The sequence below is a fragment of the Mustela erminea genome, chromosome 20 (genome assembly GCF_009829155.1).
Source record: "Mustela erminea isolate mMusErm1 chromosome 20, mMusErm1.Pri, whole genome shotgun sequence".
Classification (NCBI taxonomy): domain Eukaryota; kingdom Metazoa; phylum Chordata; class Mammalia; order Carnivora; family Mustelidae; genus Mustela; species Mustela erminea.
The window spans coordinates 22,228,603-22,246,036 of NC_045633.1; the positions used below are offsets into that span (position 1 = coordinate 22,228,603).

At 55.0% G+C, this 17,434-nt stretch overlaps 1 protein-coding gene across 7 annotated transcripts in view; it reads right to left on the bottom strand.

Annotated features, from left to right (window-relative positions):
- The window catches only part of LOC116580620 (ATP-binding cassette sub-family A member 17-like), a 68,757-nt gene that overhangs the window by 38,578 nt on the left and 12,745 nt on the right, over window positions 1-17,434 (bottom strand). For 6 of the 7 annotated variants that reach the window (XM_032327074.1, XM_032327075.1, XM_032327073.1 and 3 more), the window contains 10 exons: window positions 16,974-17,101; window positions 15,960-16,122; window positions 14,438-14,697; window positions 13,688-13,804; window positions 12,689-12,806; window positions 8,269-8,442; window positions 3,906-4,078; window positions 2,942-3,085; window positions 1,728-1,857; window positions 651-805 (listed from right to left, as the gene is read on the bottom strand). In XM_032327074.1, the coding sequence (XP_032182965.1) occupies window positions 651-805; window positions 1,728-1,857; window positions 2,942-3,085; window positions 3,906-4,078; window positions 8,269-8,442; window positions 12,689-12,806; window positions 13,688-13,804; window positions 14,438-14,697; window positions 15,960-16,122; window positions 16,974-17,101 (1,562 nt within the window). The remainder of the gene's footprint in view (window positions 1-650; window positions 806-1,727; window positions 1,858-2,941; window positions 3,086-3,905; window positions 4,079-8,268; window positions 8,443-12,688; window positions 12,807-13,687; window positions 13,805-14,437; window positions 14,698-15,959; window positions 16,123-16,973; window positions 17,102-17,434) is intronic. The other variant, XM_032327072.1, reaches the window with a different exon arrangement.

The following is a 17,434-nucleotide window of genomic DNA, read 5'->3' on the forward strand; positions in this document are numbered from 1 at the left end:
CTTACTACCTTCAGGGAAAGGGATGCGCAAAAGGCTTTTGTATTTTGAACCGCGTGAACATACGTCTCATAGACACTGAGTGCGGCACGTTAAAGGATCACACAACAAGACCGAAAGGGAGGTGTCCCCAGGAGGCTCAAGGGATAAAAAATCTGTGTTGCGTAATGAAGAGTCTGGTCGGCCTCTGTCCCCAGCTACTGGGAGGGACCTCTAAATCCTTGGTGTGATGGGGTGCCCTGGTTATTCACCTTGTACCCTGGGGCCACATCGGAGTTTATGCTAATACGTTGACTCCAGACCTGCTGGGAGTGGGGAGATGTGCCCCAGGATTCGACCGTTCAGGCCTGTGTGATGAAGCTCCGAGAGAAACTGGACACTTGCCGGTTAAGTGAGCTACCGGGTACACAGCCACGTCCCAGCTGGGCGGACACAGGCCCAGACCTCACTCTGCATGTCTCTTTTCTTCGCTGGTTCCGATTCGTATCCTCTGTAGTCAAACCGTACCCCATGCCCCCGGCCCCTTCCTGAATGTTTAGGGACTCACGTCCAGGGAGGTTTCGGGGCCTGCCGAGGCTGGGTTGGAAGGCTACAGTCTGCCCCTTCCCAAGATCGGTCGCAGAGGAAACACAGCCCGCCGTCCATGAACGCACCTGAGCATAGAAAGAAAGATGCTCGGCTACGGTGAGGTCTGGGAACAAGATATCGTGCTGGGGGCACCAGCCCAGGCTCCTCCGGATCTCAGCCATATCGCGAGAAATTTCATACCCCTTGATATAGGCCCATCCACCTGAAGGGGGAATAAGACCTAGGAGGAGGAAGTACAAGACATATGCCAAGGTCATGTTCCCACAGAGCACCCCGCAGACCCGGGGCTCACAGATGCCCAGTGCTCGCATCAGATGGCCTCACTCCTTGTCACAGTCAGTGACCTCCATGGACTGTGTGTTCCGTGACCCTGCATGAGGACGTGTGGCAGAACAGAGACGGAGACATCTCTCCTGCTTCTGAGGAGTGCCTGTCTGGCTAGGGAACAAACACATGGGCGCACGGAAAGCAAATTACACTGTCATATGCGCCAGGTGATACTGCGGAAGTGGGGTTCGCTAGAACACTTCACCGACTGAGCCACCCGGGTGTCCCTCATGCATTAAAGTTCTTAGCAAACACGGGAAAATATAAATTCTGATTTTTTAACTGACTTTTCCACAAAATATTCTATTGAGGTCATTTCTCCACATCCACGAAATCTACATAATTTGGGCAGGCTAATAAGATTTACGAATACATGCTCTTTATTTATCCAACGCATGCTAATTAGTTAGTCAGTGGTTTGCAGTGTTCCCGAAGTATGAACTCGTGAGAGGACTTTGCCTTCTTTCCCCTGTATCTCCTTCCTCTATGTCAACCTAAGCAGATTCGGGGCACCTGGCTGGCTCAGTGGGTCCAGCTCTTGGTTCCAGCCCAGGTCATGGTCTCAGGGCCGCGCCCAGCGGGGAGCCTGAGACGCTCTCTCTGCCTGTGCCCCTCCTTGTGGGAAGAAATGCGCAGAGCCGTGTGCCAGCCCCTTGATCGTGTATGAGACCTACTTCCCCAGACGGGAAGAGCCACCGATGCCCTCTCCCGAGTACGCTTCATATTACATGTCGGTGAGCTCTGAGGAGGGCCGACAGAGGCTCTCAGGGCTGGTGGAAGGCTCTATTCCTTGAGGGGCCGGCTGGCACGGGTACCTGCCAGCATGCAGCACAGGGTGGTTTTGCCGGCTCCGCTGTGTCCCAGAAGGACGGTGATCTGCCCCTGGTACAGATTCAGGGTCAGATCTTTGACCGCTCTGTGGCTGTCCCTTCCCGTGTCATACACCTGTGGAAGAGTCAGCGTGTGACCGACTCCCTAACGGGCCCGGGGCATTCCTGAAGCATCTATGACCCACATCAAGTCCCAGGGAAGCCGGTCCGTTGGGGGGAATCCAAGTGGGAATGTGGACAAGAGCCCTTCTTTCGGGGCGTAGCTGCCCGGGGCTGCCGGGGAGCCTGATGGGGATGCCATGCCGGGGGTGGGGGTTTCTCCCCGACACCCATGCCACAGAGGCCAGGGCTCGAGGATGCAGGGCTCAGAGCTTGGCAGGGAGTGTTCTCCCTGCTTCTCGAGCCACACCTTGCCCCGCATGACATGGTAAGCCCTTGGGAAATCGTGCCAGAACCACATATCTGCAGACAGCCTGTTTGGTGAGCAGAGGGGAGATCCTTGCTCTCGGAAGCCGCACGAGTGCCTAGCTGTTCCCGCTACTGCCATGTGTGAAGGAGCTGGAGCCATCCCCCGCGTCGTGAGTCCCCTGGGCTACGATGGGACACCACCCCGTCCCCCTCCCCGGCTCTCCAGCTCCCACAGGCAGAGGAAGGCGGCACGAAGCGTGACAAGGACATCGCCTCTCCTTGGGCTCATCGCATTTGAAGAACAGAAGATGCCGAAGGAGAAAAAGATGCTCTGTGGGACGTGCGGGGGAGGGCCAATGTCCAGGCATCCTGTCCCGGGAGCGTCTGGTCACGCGGGGCTCTGCATGCAGGAAAGGTCCAGCGAACGCTGGTCACAGACAAACACACCCCATCTGGAAGCCCGTCCCAAAAGCCAGGACAGCCAGCAACCGGGTGTGTGAACCATGGAGGAGCGGCGTGAGGGGCTGAGCTCCAGGGTGTCCCTGGGCACCCGCGCTGGTGTGGTGGGGCTGGGGAGAGTGTTTTAGGAGATGCCACCAAGACCCTGCATCCTCCTCCACTCCACTGCACGACAGCAAACAGGAGACATTGCACGTTCGATTCCTCTCCTGAGGACAGTGTTGCAGGAGAAAATCCCACCAGGAAAGGAACCCCTTAACCACCATCAGAATGAATCACAAGCCTCTACAAACTATTCATCAATTCTAGGAGGAAGGGTCGTGCGCTGATACCTTGTAGAGATGCTGGATTTCAATCCCCTTCACCAAACTGGTGGGCTCTTCCTGAAAGAACTTGCTTTCCGCAGGTTTGCTAAGGTCCCCAATGTCTAGCACGGACCGTGTGAGGAGCAGAGACTGTCCGCGCCAGTGCGACGGCTAGACAGAAAGTCAACTGACATTAGCCTGTTCGGGTGAATCGACTGTCGTCTCCAGGAAGATAAATAGTTTGGTAAATTAAATTCTCCACAGTGCCCGCCTCCAGCCCCCCACCTTTCCTGGTATCCAGCATTTAACGGTGCCCGAAGCCAAGCAACCTGCTCGTGGACTCACTACTGGTAAGCTGCGTTTTCGCCTACAGCTCATGGTCCCGAGGTTGGGGCGAGCGATGGGGGGTGCACCGCACCCAGGCTCCCAGCGAGCTGGGGAAGCCGTCATGTCGGCTGACAGCCTCCCTGGCTGAGCCTGGGGAGATCCTGAGGTGGACCCTCCTGCAAGGGCCAGCAGGTAGCCACTCAGTGCCCCAGACGGGGTCACCCCCTTCAAAGACCATGGACAGGCCCGCTGGTGGGGCTGTGGGAACACTGCACCCGCAGGTGATCCCACTTTGTAAGGATACAGTGACTCTGAGAAGTTGTTGGGGTCGCCAAGAAAGGGGGAGAGGAGGCAGAGGTGTCCCGTGTAGACTTTCAGGGCCTGACACGGGGGTGGGCACACCAGGACATCGCAGACACGCCTGTAAGGGACTCTGCATGGGACACCTGCTGAGGCAAACATCAGAGACACTGAGATGCGTTCATCACACTCCCTTGGTGACCACAGCTGATAGGTTTGGGGTGAATCCAGGTTCAAGAATCTGGCTTCGATTTCCTGGGATTTGAGATTTCTATCAGGACACCACTGAGATGGCTGAGGGTACGGGGTGGGGCCCTGTAAAAAGGTCTAACATGGCCTATGGAACAACAGCACCGGTACTCACCATGACAAAGAAGTACCACGGCTTAGGGACACCATATTCGCCCAGGAGGACGGCCTCCACGTACCAGGCCACCACGCTGTACAGGACGGCGTCCAACAGCAGCAGCAGCAACACCTGGCAGAAGTTAAACTCCCCACTCACGCTGCCGATAGTTTTCCACTGCATACCCGTGCCTGAGCCAAAGGAAGGACAATGTCACTGCACGGAAGCCAAACTGCTCCCCTCATACCGCTGGTGACCAGGCCGCTGGCAGGACTGGACTACCTGGGAGTCAAGGGACGGGCACTGGGAAGGGGAAAGTGAGCGTCGTGGGCTCTCCAGCGAGATAAGCTACTTTCAGGATTGCCAGAAGTGCTAGTGGTTTCCTTAGGCCAAGAAGGGGGTTCTCCATGGGTCAGCACCTGGTAGCCCGTTGTCTTGCTGGGCTAATTCTCACTCCAAGTGAGGTCAGGGTAGTTACCTCCTTACCCTGCAAGCTTGCGTTCTCATTCCCCCTGTGTGGATTACCAGCCCGGCCCCGGGGACCAGCGTCCCGGGAGCAAGCGTCTGGTGCCAACCGTGATCATAGGGGCTCCCGCTCTGCGCGCTGAACCTGGCCCCGTACTGTTGATTCACCATCCGCGCAGGGCCTCATGCACACCTACTCCCGGAACAGGGAAGGGACAGAGGAAGGGCTCGGAACCAGTTCCAGGACTCCAGGGGTGGGAAGTGATCTGTGTGATGCGAAGTGCCAAATCTAAGTGCCAGCTGACAAAGCTTCTCCTTTCGAGCCTCCGAGATACGGAGCGTCTGCTGCCACCTGGCAGGCTCGTGGTGGCGGAACCGCCAACACAGCAGGAGAGACTCGAGGTGGGGGGGTGAGCGCACAGATGGGCCAGGTCCCTGGTCTCCAATGCTTGTCGAGCGCCTGGGGATTCAGTTCTGATCAGGTGTGTTGGGGGTGGGGGGACCCCCGTGGAGGCTGCATTTCCAAACCCGATGGTGAGGGGCACCAGGGGCCAGAGACCCACAGGGATCCCATTCCCATGACCAGTGCGTCGACATGACTTCCCAGAGTGTCGCCATTCGCTGGCCACCAATCAGATCTCACCCGACTCGGGACGGGTTCCAAGGCTGCAGTGGCCACGGGGCACACTTGGCTCCCAAGAGGTCCATCCCTACTCAGTGCAGATCTGCAGGGTGCAGAGGGCAGATGGGCGAGTCTCCTTCCCCACCTCAGCAGTCATGGGATCACCGGTCAACTTTAGGTATTGACCATGACCGTGTGACCCAAGAATCACAAAACAGAGCTTTAACAAGCAATCTGAGGGAAATATCGGTGGGACCTGACCCACACCGGGGGGCGGGGAGATCAGTCACCCCAGAAATCCCCAGAGCGCATGCCCCATCTCCACCCGCCCGTGGCCGGATGTTTGCAGGCAGCCTCGGGCCCGCTCCTGCCGCTTGTCCAAGCTGACAGTCTCTCTGTACCTGGTCTCCCCACACCACTCACATTCCACACAACTCGCCTCTCGCCAGCTCGTGACTCTTCGTTCCAAACCTTTCTTTTTCTCCCCCTTTTTTCCTTGTTCCTCCGGTTTTCACGATTCCATTTCATTTCCAACATTGATAAATTATTCATACTTCTAAAAAAATTTTTTTTCAGTGTCATTGTAGGCTCTACATTATTCGTCTTTTTTTTTTTTTTTTTTTTTTTTATAAATTTTTTTTTTTTTTTTTTAAGATTTTATTTATTTACTTGAGAGAGAGACAGTGAGAGAGAGCATGAACGAGGAGAAGGTCAGAGAGAGAAGCAGACTCCCCATGGAGCTGGGAGTCCGATACGGGACTTGATCCCGGGACTCCAGGATCATGACCTGAGCCGAAGGCAGTCGTCCAACCAACTGAGCCACCCAGGCGTCCCTACATTATTCGTCTTTAACCAGAGTGTGTCATCAAATGACGTGGCGCGAGGCCTGTTCGCGGGGTCTTCCCAGTCCTTCCCCATCCCCGCTACGGTCCTACGTCTCCCTTCTGCAGGAGCTCTCAACGCTGTAGGCTTCTCCCACTTTTGCTGTAGACACGCAGTCCTCTCTCAGAGCAAAAAACCAACAAAACAAAAATACCCCCACGAAAACCAAAGTATTTCCCATTTCCGCCCCGCCCCCATCCGTTGCATCCAGACTGCTGTGCACCAGCCTGTCCTGCTGCCCCATGTCTCAGGCTCCCCGCAGTGGGGGTGGGCAGGGGCCCCGAAGTCTGCTCTCCCTTCTACTGCTTTGGGACTCAGCCAATCTCCTACTTACTCCTTTCTCTCTCTATCCGACGCTTCTAGTCTTCCGTTGGCTCAGTACTGAATTACGGGATCGGCTCCGCATAGCCAAGCCTGAAGTTAATTATCTTTCCTTTCCTCCCGCTAAGTATTTATGCCCTCTCGGTTCTGACATTACCCCCTCAAAGAGCCCCTCTTATGTATTTTAATCTCACCTGTTCAAAATACAACAAAACACAATAAAACCTGAAGGCGTCTCTCTCAGGGCGAACCACTGGCTTTGGCTCCCGTTGAAAAGCACTTGGTTCGCCTTTTGGTTCCTCCAGCTTCTCGTAAGATTTTCCTCCTGCCGTCTGCTGTGCTCTCTCTTACACTGGCGTGTCCCGTGTAGACGTCTTCTTCGTATTCTTGTCTGGGATTTGCCGGGCCTCCTGGCGTCCAGTTTAGGGAGGGATCTGGGCTCTGTCTCTTCAGAAGCATTTCTCCTGCCCCCTTCTCTCGTTTCCTGTGGGACCTCTGCTTAAATGGGGGGAAGCTCTCCCCACTCTTCTCTGAATGTTTTCTCAGCTCTCGTGCACATTTTCGCATCTTTTTGGTCCTCTCTGCTGCCTCCCGCGTGGTTTCTTCTAACCCAGTTCCAGGTCATAACCCTCTCCCGGCGGTTTCAAAGCCACCGCGAGCCTACCCAGTACACGCAAACACTGCCTTTAGAGAAAAACATATACTGAGTGTTGCTGTCTTATAATCTGAGCCTTGGTAATTCCAAAACGTGGGACTTTTCTGCTGACTCTCACCCGCGGTGGCTTATTGCCTTGGGTTTTTAATTGCTTTCTACTGTGTTGCGTTTTGCCTTGGAGAACGCGTCTGGGAGGATTCATTGTGATGGGGATGAAAGTGCTTCTGCCAGGCACCTGAGTGGGGGCTCTGTCCTCCCGGGACCACCGGAAATCGCAACCCGCTTGAGGGTCCCTGGACGGCCCTCGCGGGGTGACTCCAGGCTGCAGCCCCGCCATGTTCTCAGGTGCAAATTTCTCCTGGGTTCTCCTCCACGATGTGTCAGCACCACAGCACCTTCCCCAAGGCCCTATCGTTTATGAGGGGTTGGGGTGCGGATGCGGGGACAGACTCCCCAGCTTCACTTCAAGAAAGCCGGCGGGGAGAAGAGAATCTCAGCTTTCAACAGAAAGTCCTCATAAAGTTCCCCTATCCACTCCCTAACATAGGAGGAGTCACAGAGACCTTATGAATTCTACATTCCCCCGTGCTCATTTCGGAAGTGTGGCCTCATCAGTGTTTTCTTAAGGACAGCCACTCACCGGCAATAAATTCTGGTCAGCTTCACACCCTTAACCCATTGAGACCACCCTGTTTAACAGAGAAGTAAATTGGTAGGTGATTCCAGGTCATTGGAAATTATCCCTGTTGCAGTAGGAAGACCCACAAACCAGATCCAGCCTAGAACTTCCATCCCTGCTGCCGGTCCCTAAACCAGGCTGTAGCGTCTAGAACCAGAACTCGAGATAGAAGCCGATGCTGAGCCGTGAGGTCGCCGTGAAGTCGCTTGCTACAGTGTCCACGGGTGGCTTCGTGCCTCCGAGATGGGCACCGGTTCCACCCAGAAAGCTTCCTGAGCTCAGCAGGCCCTCGGTTTGGATGTGTTAGCTGCCAGCTTCTGCGGTGGCCATTGGCATTCTGAGGAATTCTCCTGCCTCCGGAAGGTAGGACAAGCGAGCCTGTGGGGGTGTGCTTCCTAAAGTGGAGCTTGCGAGGCCCCCAGGCCGCCCCCAAGTCTGTGCGCGAGGAACGTGGCATCTGCGAATGGCCCTCCGTTATCTGCAAAGTTCTAACGTGCTCACCGACTCAGCTCTGTCTTCTCCATGTAACTACATAGGCTTGTAATTGCAAAGTCGTTACTGGCTTTAGCTGGGCTCCCAAACCACCGAGAGCCGTGTGGTGTGAACCGTGTTCTACCACCCACCGTGGTTGCCAGGGTGTTGCAAGCGCTCCTGAGGCTGAAAGAAGCTGCCTGTGAGGGCCTCGCAGAAACGCAGGTCCCCTGGCCCCTCTGAGCTTCAAGGTCACCCCCCACTCCGCGGGAAAGAGAGGGCTCACCTTTTATCTCAAACGTGGAGATTAATTGGACCCCCTGTGCCATGGCCACGTTGGAGAGCAGACAGAAGACCAGCTTTTGGAAGTGCGTCCTCTGGGGGTAGCTGAACGTGAAGTACAGGTACGGGAGGTACGTGAAGAAGAAGCTGATGCCCCCCGCGGCAGCTGCGACGTGGGCTGCGGGAAGACATGGCAGCGGCCATCAGCCACACGCCAGGTGGCCCACGCCCCTTCCTGCCTCAGCTGGGCAGGGGGGCGGCGGATCTGCAGGGGCCTTGTTGTCCCAGAAGGGAAGCAGCCTTTTACGGACTCTGTGCTTCCACTCTTGGAAAGGCTAAGGGCACCTGCGGCACTACCGGCGGGCATGGATCCGTAAGGGCACAGGTCTGTGACTGCCGCAGACAGCATGGACAGCGTCTCCTACAGCCCGAGCCCTCCCTGCACAGATGGTGGCCTACACCGCAGCCCCCAGCCCAGCGGCCTACCGACAGCCCCTCACAGATCCTTCACGCCCTCCCTGCTGGCAGAGGAGGAAAAGGAGGCTCAGCCACAGTAAGTACGTGTGTGCAGGGTCGTGCAACTCGGGAAGCACCGTCAGGGTCTCGGGGTTTTCCCGGCTGTGAGCACAGCCCTCCGGACTGGGAGATGAGCCAGGCCGACCACAGGCTGGGAGACGAGCTCGGGTGCGATGCCGATGTTCAGCTCCTGGGAAGTGGAGAGTGTAGGAGCCGGGGAGGTGAGGATGGCATCCACGAAGGAAAGAGCCCCGTTGAGGCTCCAGGCGGCCCTGCCTGAAGCCGGCTTCATGAACCATGGCTGACCTTCAATCTTGTCGACGTCTCTGAGTTTCAGGTTCTCCGTTTGTAACAGGCCTTAAGAACTGCTAATATTTATTAAGCTTTTGCTCTGTGCCAAGTACTGTTCTCAGCACTTTCCCTGTAATATCCCATTTAATCCTCACAACAGAGTCACAAATACTGTGGCTTTCCCATTTCCCAGAGGGGGAAACGGATGCACCGTCTGTGTGGACTTGCTCAAGGTCAGGGTCCGCACAGAGAGCCCCGTGAGGCCAGCACAGCTGTCAGCCTCGATGCGGAGGGGAGAAAGGCTGCTGTCCATTGCAGGGTCGAGAAGAGGTTCCAAAGTGCTGTCTCAGAGAGGTGAGAGGCAAACTGACCATGGGACGTGGGTGGGTTGCAAGGCCAGGGGACCTCACTGAGACCCGGAAACCAGTCCGCCCAGGGGAGAGTTTTTCTCCAGCCAAGTTCCCCTGCTCAGGTGTAGGTGCAGGGGGGCAGGGAGCCTGGTGGGAGCCGGGCTGAGAACCTGCAGCGCCAGCTCAGCGGACAGTCGACAGGTGTAAGTTTAAGGAGTCAAAGTCATGATGGGCCCCAGGATCGGAGCGGCTGGGGAAGCCGGCCAGGCACACGGTGGGGTGACGGCTAGTGGAGCAGCGTTAGGGGCGACGATCAGGTGTCTCGATGGGGGTCAAAGAATTACTGGGAGGGGCGGGTGTGAGAGGGAAGAAGCTAAACAGGGAGATGAGGGGCCAAGAATGAAGTGTTTGGGGCAAGGCGTTACTGGCAAGGCTGAGGTTTAGAGAATGAAGCACTCCAGCGAGTGTGGAAGGGGACAGGCAGCAGCAGAGTCCTGGGTAAGAAGGAGTGTGGTCTAGTTGGATGACACCCTCCTGGTCAAAGGGGCTGAGTGCTCTGAGCAGGGAGGGCAGAGGCTTGGTCTGGAGGCAGCAGGCAGGAGTGGGGAGACACCTTCCCACCCGCAGCCTGGCGGTGGGGGGGGGGGTCCTGGGTGGCAGCGCTAGCATCTTTCAGGGATCCCCAGGGAGGCATTTCCTGGGGCCCCGTTATAAATCACAGGTATTTGGGGAGGTGTTTTAAGCTTCAGTTTTAATTTGATTTTAATTTTAATTGTTTTCTCGATTTCCTTTTTGGAGCGTTCACTGCTAGTGTCTAGAAACACAACGGTTTTCTGCGTGTTCATCTGTAGCCTGCAAACTTGCTGAACTTATTTAATGGCTCTAAAAGTTGCTATTGTGGATTCTTAAGGGTTTTCTCTATATAAGATCGTGTCATGTTTGCATGGAGAGAGTTTTGCTTCTTCCTCTCCAGCTGCCTTTTCTGTTTCACTCTTAATTGCTCTGCCTAGAACCTCCTGTACATTGCTGAGTGGCAGAGGGGCGAGTGGTCATCTTATCTTTTTCCTGATCTTATGGGGAACGCTTCCAGTTGTTCAGCATTGAATCTGAGGTTAGCAATAGGGTTTTTGTGAATGCTCACTGTCGGTCGAGATACTTCCTTTATATTCTAGTCTGTTAAGTGTTTTTATCATGAAAAGCACTGGATTTTGTCCCATGCTTTTTCAGTATCATTTGAGACAAATAAAAGTGAATAAAATTGTGTTTATTTTTTCCTGCATCCAAAGTAGTGTGTTAAATATATTGTTTTTCATATGTTGAATTATTCTTTTTTTATTAAGCTTTTATTTTAATTCAAGTATACTTAAAATACAGTGGTGATTATCCTTGTATCCTTGGTATAAATCCCCCTTGACATGGTGTGTAATCATTTAACTATGCTGTTGGTTTAGTTTGCCAGTATTTTGTTGAGGACTTTTTACATCTTTCTTTATAAGGAATACTGGAGTGTAGTTTTATTGGTCTGCTGTCTTTCCTGGTTTGGGTATCCAGATAATGGTATCCTACAGAATGAGTCTGGAATATCTGTGTTCTTATTTTTCAATTCTAATTTTTCTTTCATTTATTCTGTGGATTGTCTTTCTACTTTCTTGATGGTATCCTTTGAAGCACAAAAGTTTTTAATATTGATTTAATCCAATTTATCGAGCCTCTTCCTTATGACTTATGCTATTGGTGTCATGTCTGAGAAAACACCATCTAACCCAAGATCACAAAGATTCATGGCTGAATTTTCTTTTAAAGGTTTTGTAGTTTTAGCTCTTACCTTTGGGTTTATAAGCAACTTCGAGTTAATTCTTATGTACCATGTGAGGCGGAGGTCCAACGTCATCCTTGTGTGTGTACACACGCAGCTGGTCCGGCGCTCTTTGTTGAAAAGACTAAACCTGCCCTGCTGAATTGTCCCAGCCCCTTCGTCAAAAACCGGTTGATCGCGAACTCTGCAATGGTGCTACATTCCTGATCCCACTTGTGACTCTTGCTGCTATTTGCTCTCTAGTCTGGTCTTGCTTTGCTGTGCATCTGACCTCTCTGGTTTTGCCTTTTCTTTCCAGCCCTCTGCTTCCTTCTTGTGCTTGACCACAAGTTCAGTATTTTGGGTTTTTGTTTTCAGCACCATGTTAGCCTTAACTTTGAAGTACACTTTGATACTCGTGCTCCAGGGTCCCCACATAATTCTCTTGCTCGACCCCGACTCCAGCCATGCTTGCCCTGGAGCTACTGTGGGAGGGGGGGGACTTGGTATAGAGTTCAAATCAGGAGACAGCGTCCAGGCGCAGTCAACCTCCCAAGGAACACACTCCCATCTTGGCGGAGTCGGTATTTGCCAGGACCCACATATTAGACTATTACAACGTGATGTTTGATGTAAAATATTCACAGATGTCAAGAGTAAATTGCCTGGCTTCATTTATAACATATTTTGATTTTTGCCCAAGTTCTCGTAAGCCCTCTTTCTGTCACCAGCTGCTGGACCCACCCTCCATGAATGTTTTTACGTCTGCCTCTCTATTGGAATTCTCCCATACTCTGACTTTGACCCCATTTCCTGTTATTTGTGTCCCTAGTAGTTCATTGATTCTCCCAATAATTTTGTTTTATTTTAAAGATTTTATTTATTTATTTGACAGACAGAGATCACAAGTAGGCAGAGAGGCAGGCAGAGAGAGGGGGAAGCAGGCTCCCTGCTAAGCAGAGAGCCCGATGCAGGGCTCGATCCCAGGACCCTGGGATCACGACCTGAGCCAAAGGCAGAGGCTTTAACCCACTGAGCCACCCAGATGCCCCTGATTCTCCCAATAATTTTAGAGGTAATACCCCTCCTGACAGGACCGAAGTCCCAGGAATTCTATTCTTACTGTGGTGTCCTGGAAGCTACCCTACCTTTGTGCCCAAGTCACAACCAAGATCTGGGAAACCATCAGCACTGATGCCTGACCCCTCATCTCTGTCCAACGTGGGACTTAACCATTTGCATCCCTCTGAAACGACATTGAGAAGCCAAACAGCAGAAAAACATACCTACACGAGCTGGTTCCCTAAGCCTTTGACGGGGCATGGAATTAGCCCATTGTTACAGTAAGTGCAGAGGTGACAACCTGGCTTTGGAGGCACGATAATTCATGCCGTGGGTGACCCAAAGAGCGGCGCTGCCAGAAAGAGAAGTCATGAACACCCTCCCTGACAGCCAGCGGCGTCGGGACTCACCTTTTTGAAAGAATGTGCTGATCATGAATGCAAAGAAAATGGTGGCCGTAGCAAAGCACAGTAGAAAAACGAATATCAAACTAGGGTCGCTGTTTCTGAACACCGTCACACCGTTCACCTGCGAGGCAGCCACAGGCGGGCGCCATTTTTACATGGAGGGAATGAGAAGACACGAAATACCCGTTAACAAGGCAGGAATTAAACACACACACACACCGAAAACGCACGAGATGATCCTAATTAAACAACACATGCCGATTTTTGGAAGGCAGACTTTGGTCCGGTGTCCATCATCATTTACAGATGATGCCTTGTCCGTGCACCATTCTTTAAAGAAAGCACAAGTCTGAATGCAGGGTGAATCTCTTGCTGTCATGAGGGAGTTTATCGCATTGGTCACTGTCACTATTGCAGAGGACTATAGTATTCCTTTTGGTAGCTTACGTCTGTCTCCTCTTTTTGACACTTCCTGGCCATTTTCTTTGTTTTACGTGTTGTGCTGTGTGGCTGGATTTTCTTGCCTTCCCTTACCCGAAGGGCCCCAACGTTGGCAATTTAGAAGGTAGATTTTCATACATCCACATGGGGGATGATAATTTAGTCCTTGAATGGAAGTTAGCAAATCGGAACCCTGAATTTCAACAGCAGCGTGGAAGGAAAATTTAACAAGGTAGCAGGGGCCTGAGAGACATCCTCATCTCTTCCAAGAACTGTTTTCAACTCTGTGTAGAGTGCAAAATGTGCCATGTCTTAAAGTTTCTGAAATACATCTCTCGGAATTCCACTTTCCTAATGAAACTAACCATGCCCGTGGCCAGCCCTTGCAGACCCGAGATTGGAAGGAGGGTCAGGCTCTCCCGGGCAGTGCAGGTTCTGCACCTGAGCCCCCACCAAGCTGCGGTACCACTAGCTGTGTGCTCGCCGGGGGCAGAGCCTCAGCACACACCCCCGGCCCCCCTCTGCACCGCTGAGTACCTCCCGGGGCCCAGAGACGCATACCTGCGTGCAGAAGAGGACAGTCATGAGAGAGACAGCGATAAGGGCGGAGATGAAGAATGTGAGGAACCAGGCGGCCCAGTGCTGCCGGCTGCTCGCCCCCATCATGCACATGTACTCCTGCGGAAAGCAGAAGGGCCAGCGGCCTCACGCGTTCGGCCGAGACGCCCACCACCCATGCCCAGCCAGCCTCGGTCTAGAGCACGCTGTATGCGCCAGCATGCAGAGCAAACTGGCCACGGCAGGTGTGGCCGGGCAGGGTCCCTGGAGGCTATATCTAGACATAGTCACAAGAATCAGTCAAAGGGGAAGAAAATTAGAGAGTAAGAAGGTCGATGGCCTCCAAAGAGAGAACCGTGAGGAGAGAAGTCACGGGAGCGAGGACGGCAGGGAAACCGGCGGGAGCAGCCCTGTGCCTGGCGGGGCCTCCCGGCAGAGGGCTCCTAGCTGCAGCGGCAAAACAGCAAGCTGCTCCCAGGGGGTCACTCCCCTCCTGTGCGTTTCTCAGGGAGCCCCTCAGCAAGCCCCTCCCGATCGGTGCCCCCGCCCGAGCCCCAAAGCAAGGGCTCACATCGTCACAACAGATGGGGTCGCCTCAGTGACGAGCGGGTCCAAGGACAGAAGACCGTCCACCTCCCAGCTCCCCTTGGAGGCCCCTCTGAGGCCTCGGCAACCTCTGCCCTGCCTTGGCCTCACCCCGCTCGGGGCATTTCTCACGCGGCAGAGGCTCGCGTCCCACGCCGGCCCGGTTACCTTCAGCCTCTTCTCCTTCTCCCGGGCCACGGAATTGATGATGATGAGCTCGAGGCAGAGGAAGCTGAGCGTGAGCAGGAGAGGGAACTCACTCTGCAGGACCAGCAAGAACGTGTCCTGGATGTGGGCTCCGTGCGGGAACTGCTTCACCAGCACCGTGAGATCCTGGAACATCTGGGCGGTGGCATTGTGGGCGTGGTGCCGCATGATGGCCTTGTCCAGCGCGTGCTGTAGGGTCAGGAAGCCTTCCTTGCTGTATCCTGAATGAGAGCAGAGCGCACACTGGGCATGAGACACCCAGGAAGACCCACGCGGCAGGATACCCGATGAGTCAGACGGTCGCGGCTAATGGGTCATGAAGGCATGCCGACGGGGGGGGAGACAGAATCCCCCCTTCCTGCTGCTGCGTGGAAGGAGGAGCAGAGTCGCCACGGCCCCCATGGCTGTGATTGGCACAGAGACCAATCACAGAGACCGGGGCAAAGGTGTCCCGAGGAGACAAGGGACGTCCCCCACAATGCTCTCGTGTGATGGGCCCATAGCCCCTCTGCTCATCCAAGACGCATGGCATGGTTCAATTCAAAGCACTTGGGAGACACGGCGCCCCTCCCCAACTATGACCTGTCTCTGAGCGGTCACCACTGTGTTCCGAGGGTAACGGGCATCGGCGTTTGCTGCCAAGCCTCACAAACGGTCGTGACCATAAGCAGCCCTTGTTCTGATACAGTGTCGTCAGTGGGCTGAGATCATCTTTTTGGGAAAAGATGAAAGGTGAAGGGCAGAGACCCGGGCCTGGGGGTCTTGTAAGAGGCAACGGCCCCACCTCCAAGCGCGGTTCTGGGCCCTCCTGTGGGCAGAGGCAGGGCAGGGCGCACAGGAGTGAGGTGGAGGCAACCAAGGTCTCCCGAGGGCCCAGGCCCCGTGGACCCCAGATCCGGGAGGTTGAACGTGGGAGGAACACACGGTCGGTACTAAAATCCCAGGAGTCTTACGTGGTCTTGACTGCGTGTTGGAGTTTCCTCCGCAGAAGGGCTGGAAACTTTCTGGAATCACATGGGTCTGTGAGCCCTTGGTTTACACTCCCTTGCTGGCCGCTGGCCGGGCAGGCCCAGGGTGTGGGCTCGTCCCACAGTGAGGTGCGGCTTGTCGGCGCCCTGTCCTGCGAGCAGCTTGTGCCCTGCAGGGAGGGCCCCCCCCAGCCCCTGACAAAGAGGGAGCACAGAGCTCTACGGTGACACGGGGAACGTGCGTCCTTCAGGAGGACGAGCAGGTGTCCCCAGCCTGCTGGAAGCTAAGGCAAATGTTAGTGTGCACAGAAACCTAAGGGACGCCCCCTCCTTGTTTCTGTAAAACGCTTCCTTCCTTCGCAGAGCAGTTCGGCATCGCTGCAACACAGGGGGACGCATCACTGCCGCTTCCTCTAGAATGAAAGCCTTTTGCCCAGTGACACTCTCTGATCATTTCTCCCTCATCCTCTCCCGAAACGTTCAGGGCCAGGTGGCACGCACGCAGGCTTCCTCACCAGGGAGGCCCCCGTCGAAATGTCCGAAGGCCCGGGGCACTTGGCTAGGGTTCAGAGGGTAGCGCAGGCCTGTGCACCAGCCCTCCAGGCGCTCATGGTCGGCGGCGACCTTCAAGGCCAAGGGGCTCCTGTGCACGCTGCTCAGGCGCAGGCGGTACTTGATCTGTGGGGGGAAGGGGGACCACGGTCACCAGACCCCGATGCCCAGAGGACCCAGCACAGAGCAGCCCCGGGCCTGAAGCCAGCCCGGAGCCCCCGTGAGGAGGCCACGGTTGGGCAAGTCATGTGACCTTTTTGTGGTTTCCTCGTCAGGGAAGGGGGAGGTGTTACGGACTGTGAGGTCCAGTCGGTGACCCCAGGGCGAGCCTGGCCTACATGCTAGCCACGCGTTGCTGGCTGTGGATACGTCCATCCGTCTCCGCCTTCCAGCACCCCACGCAGGTTCTGACACTCTAGACGTGACGGTATGGCCCGACACCAAAGCTTTCCCACCCCAGACAGGAGCGTCTGCCTTCCCCTCAGACAGACAGACCTCCCACTTTGAGTCCGTGCCTGTCACCGTGGTGACTAGGACCAGTCCTTCTGGAAAATGCCTCTTCCCAGCTCCCTTCTGGGCACAAACTCATTTAAGACTCCAAGTTAGGAACTACTATTAATCCCATTATGCTGGCAAGGAAACTGAGCCCCAGAAAGGCCAGTGCCCTTCCCACAGCTAGACGGCCAGCGGTTGTGGATTGGGCTCCAGTCCGTAACCAGGCGGCTGGCACGCATGTTCCCCTCCCCTCGGAGGCAGCCTCCCCTGCACAAGGCTTCCCTTGGAAGGAGCCTGAGAACCGGAGGGGCCCCTGGGTCTAGGCTGCAAGGAGTGAAACCCGGAGGACTTACTTCCCTCCTCCGGCAGTAAAACAGTAACACAGGACAACAGAGGGACAGCTCAGGTGACGAGACTCGCTCATGGACTCACCCTCCGGGCTGGGCAGTGCCATCAGGCCGTGCCAGAGAGGCTGTCCTTACCTTCAATGGCAGGGGCTGCTTGCTGTCCCTGAAGCTGTGATCCAAGACAATTCCAGCCCACATGTAGAAGCCTTTGGGATCCTGGATTATGTAATTCTCAAAGACGGGCACTGAAGAATAGCCTAGAACTGCAGAGAGAAGACCCAGCCCATGAGGGGCTGGCGGGATGGCCCACGCAGCCCACCCATTGCCGTCCTCCCTGGGCAGGGGCTCCCACTTCTCAGATGAGGGCCGCAAGCCTCACTCACTCCCTTGAGCCTTCTGCAAACCTGCGAGCACACGGAGGGTGGCCGCGAGCCATGCAAGGACTGGAAGGAAAGCCCTGGAACCCACAGTCAGCGCCACATTCCTCTTAGCAGGGGTCAGCCCAGCACCCAGAGCAGAATACCCACGGCAACACGACAAGACAGGAGCCAGAAGAAATAAAACAGAAGCAAACGTTCAAGACCTCGACCCCAAGA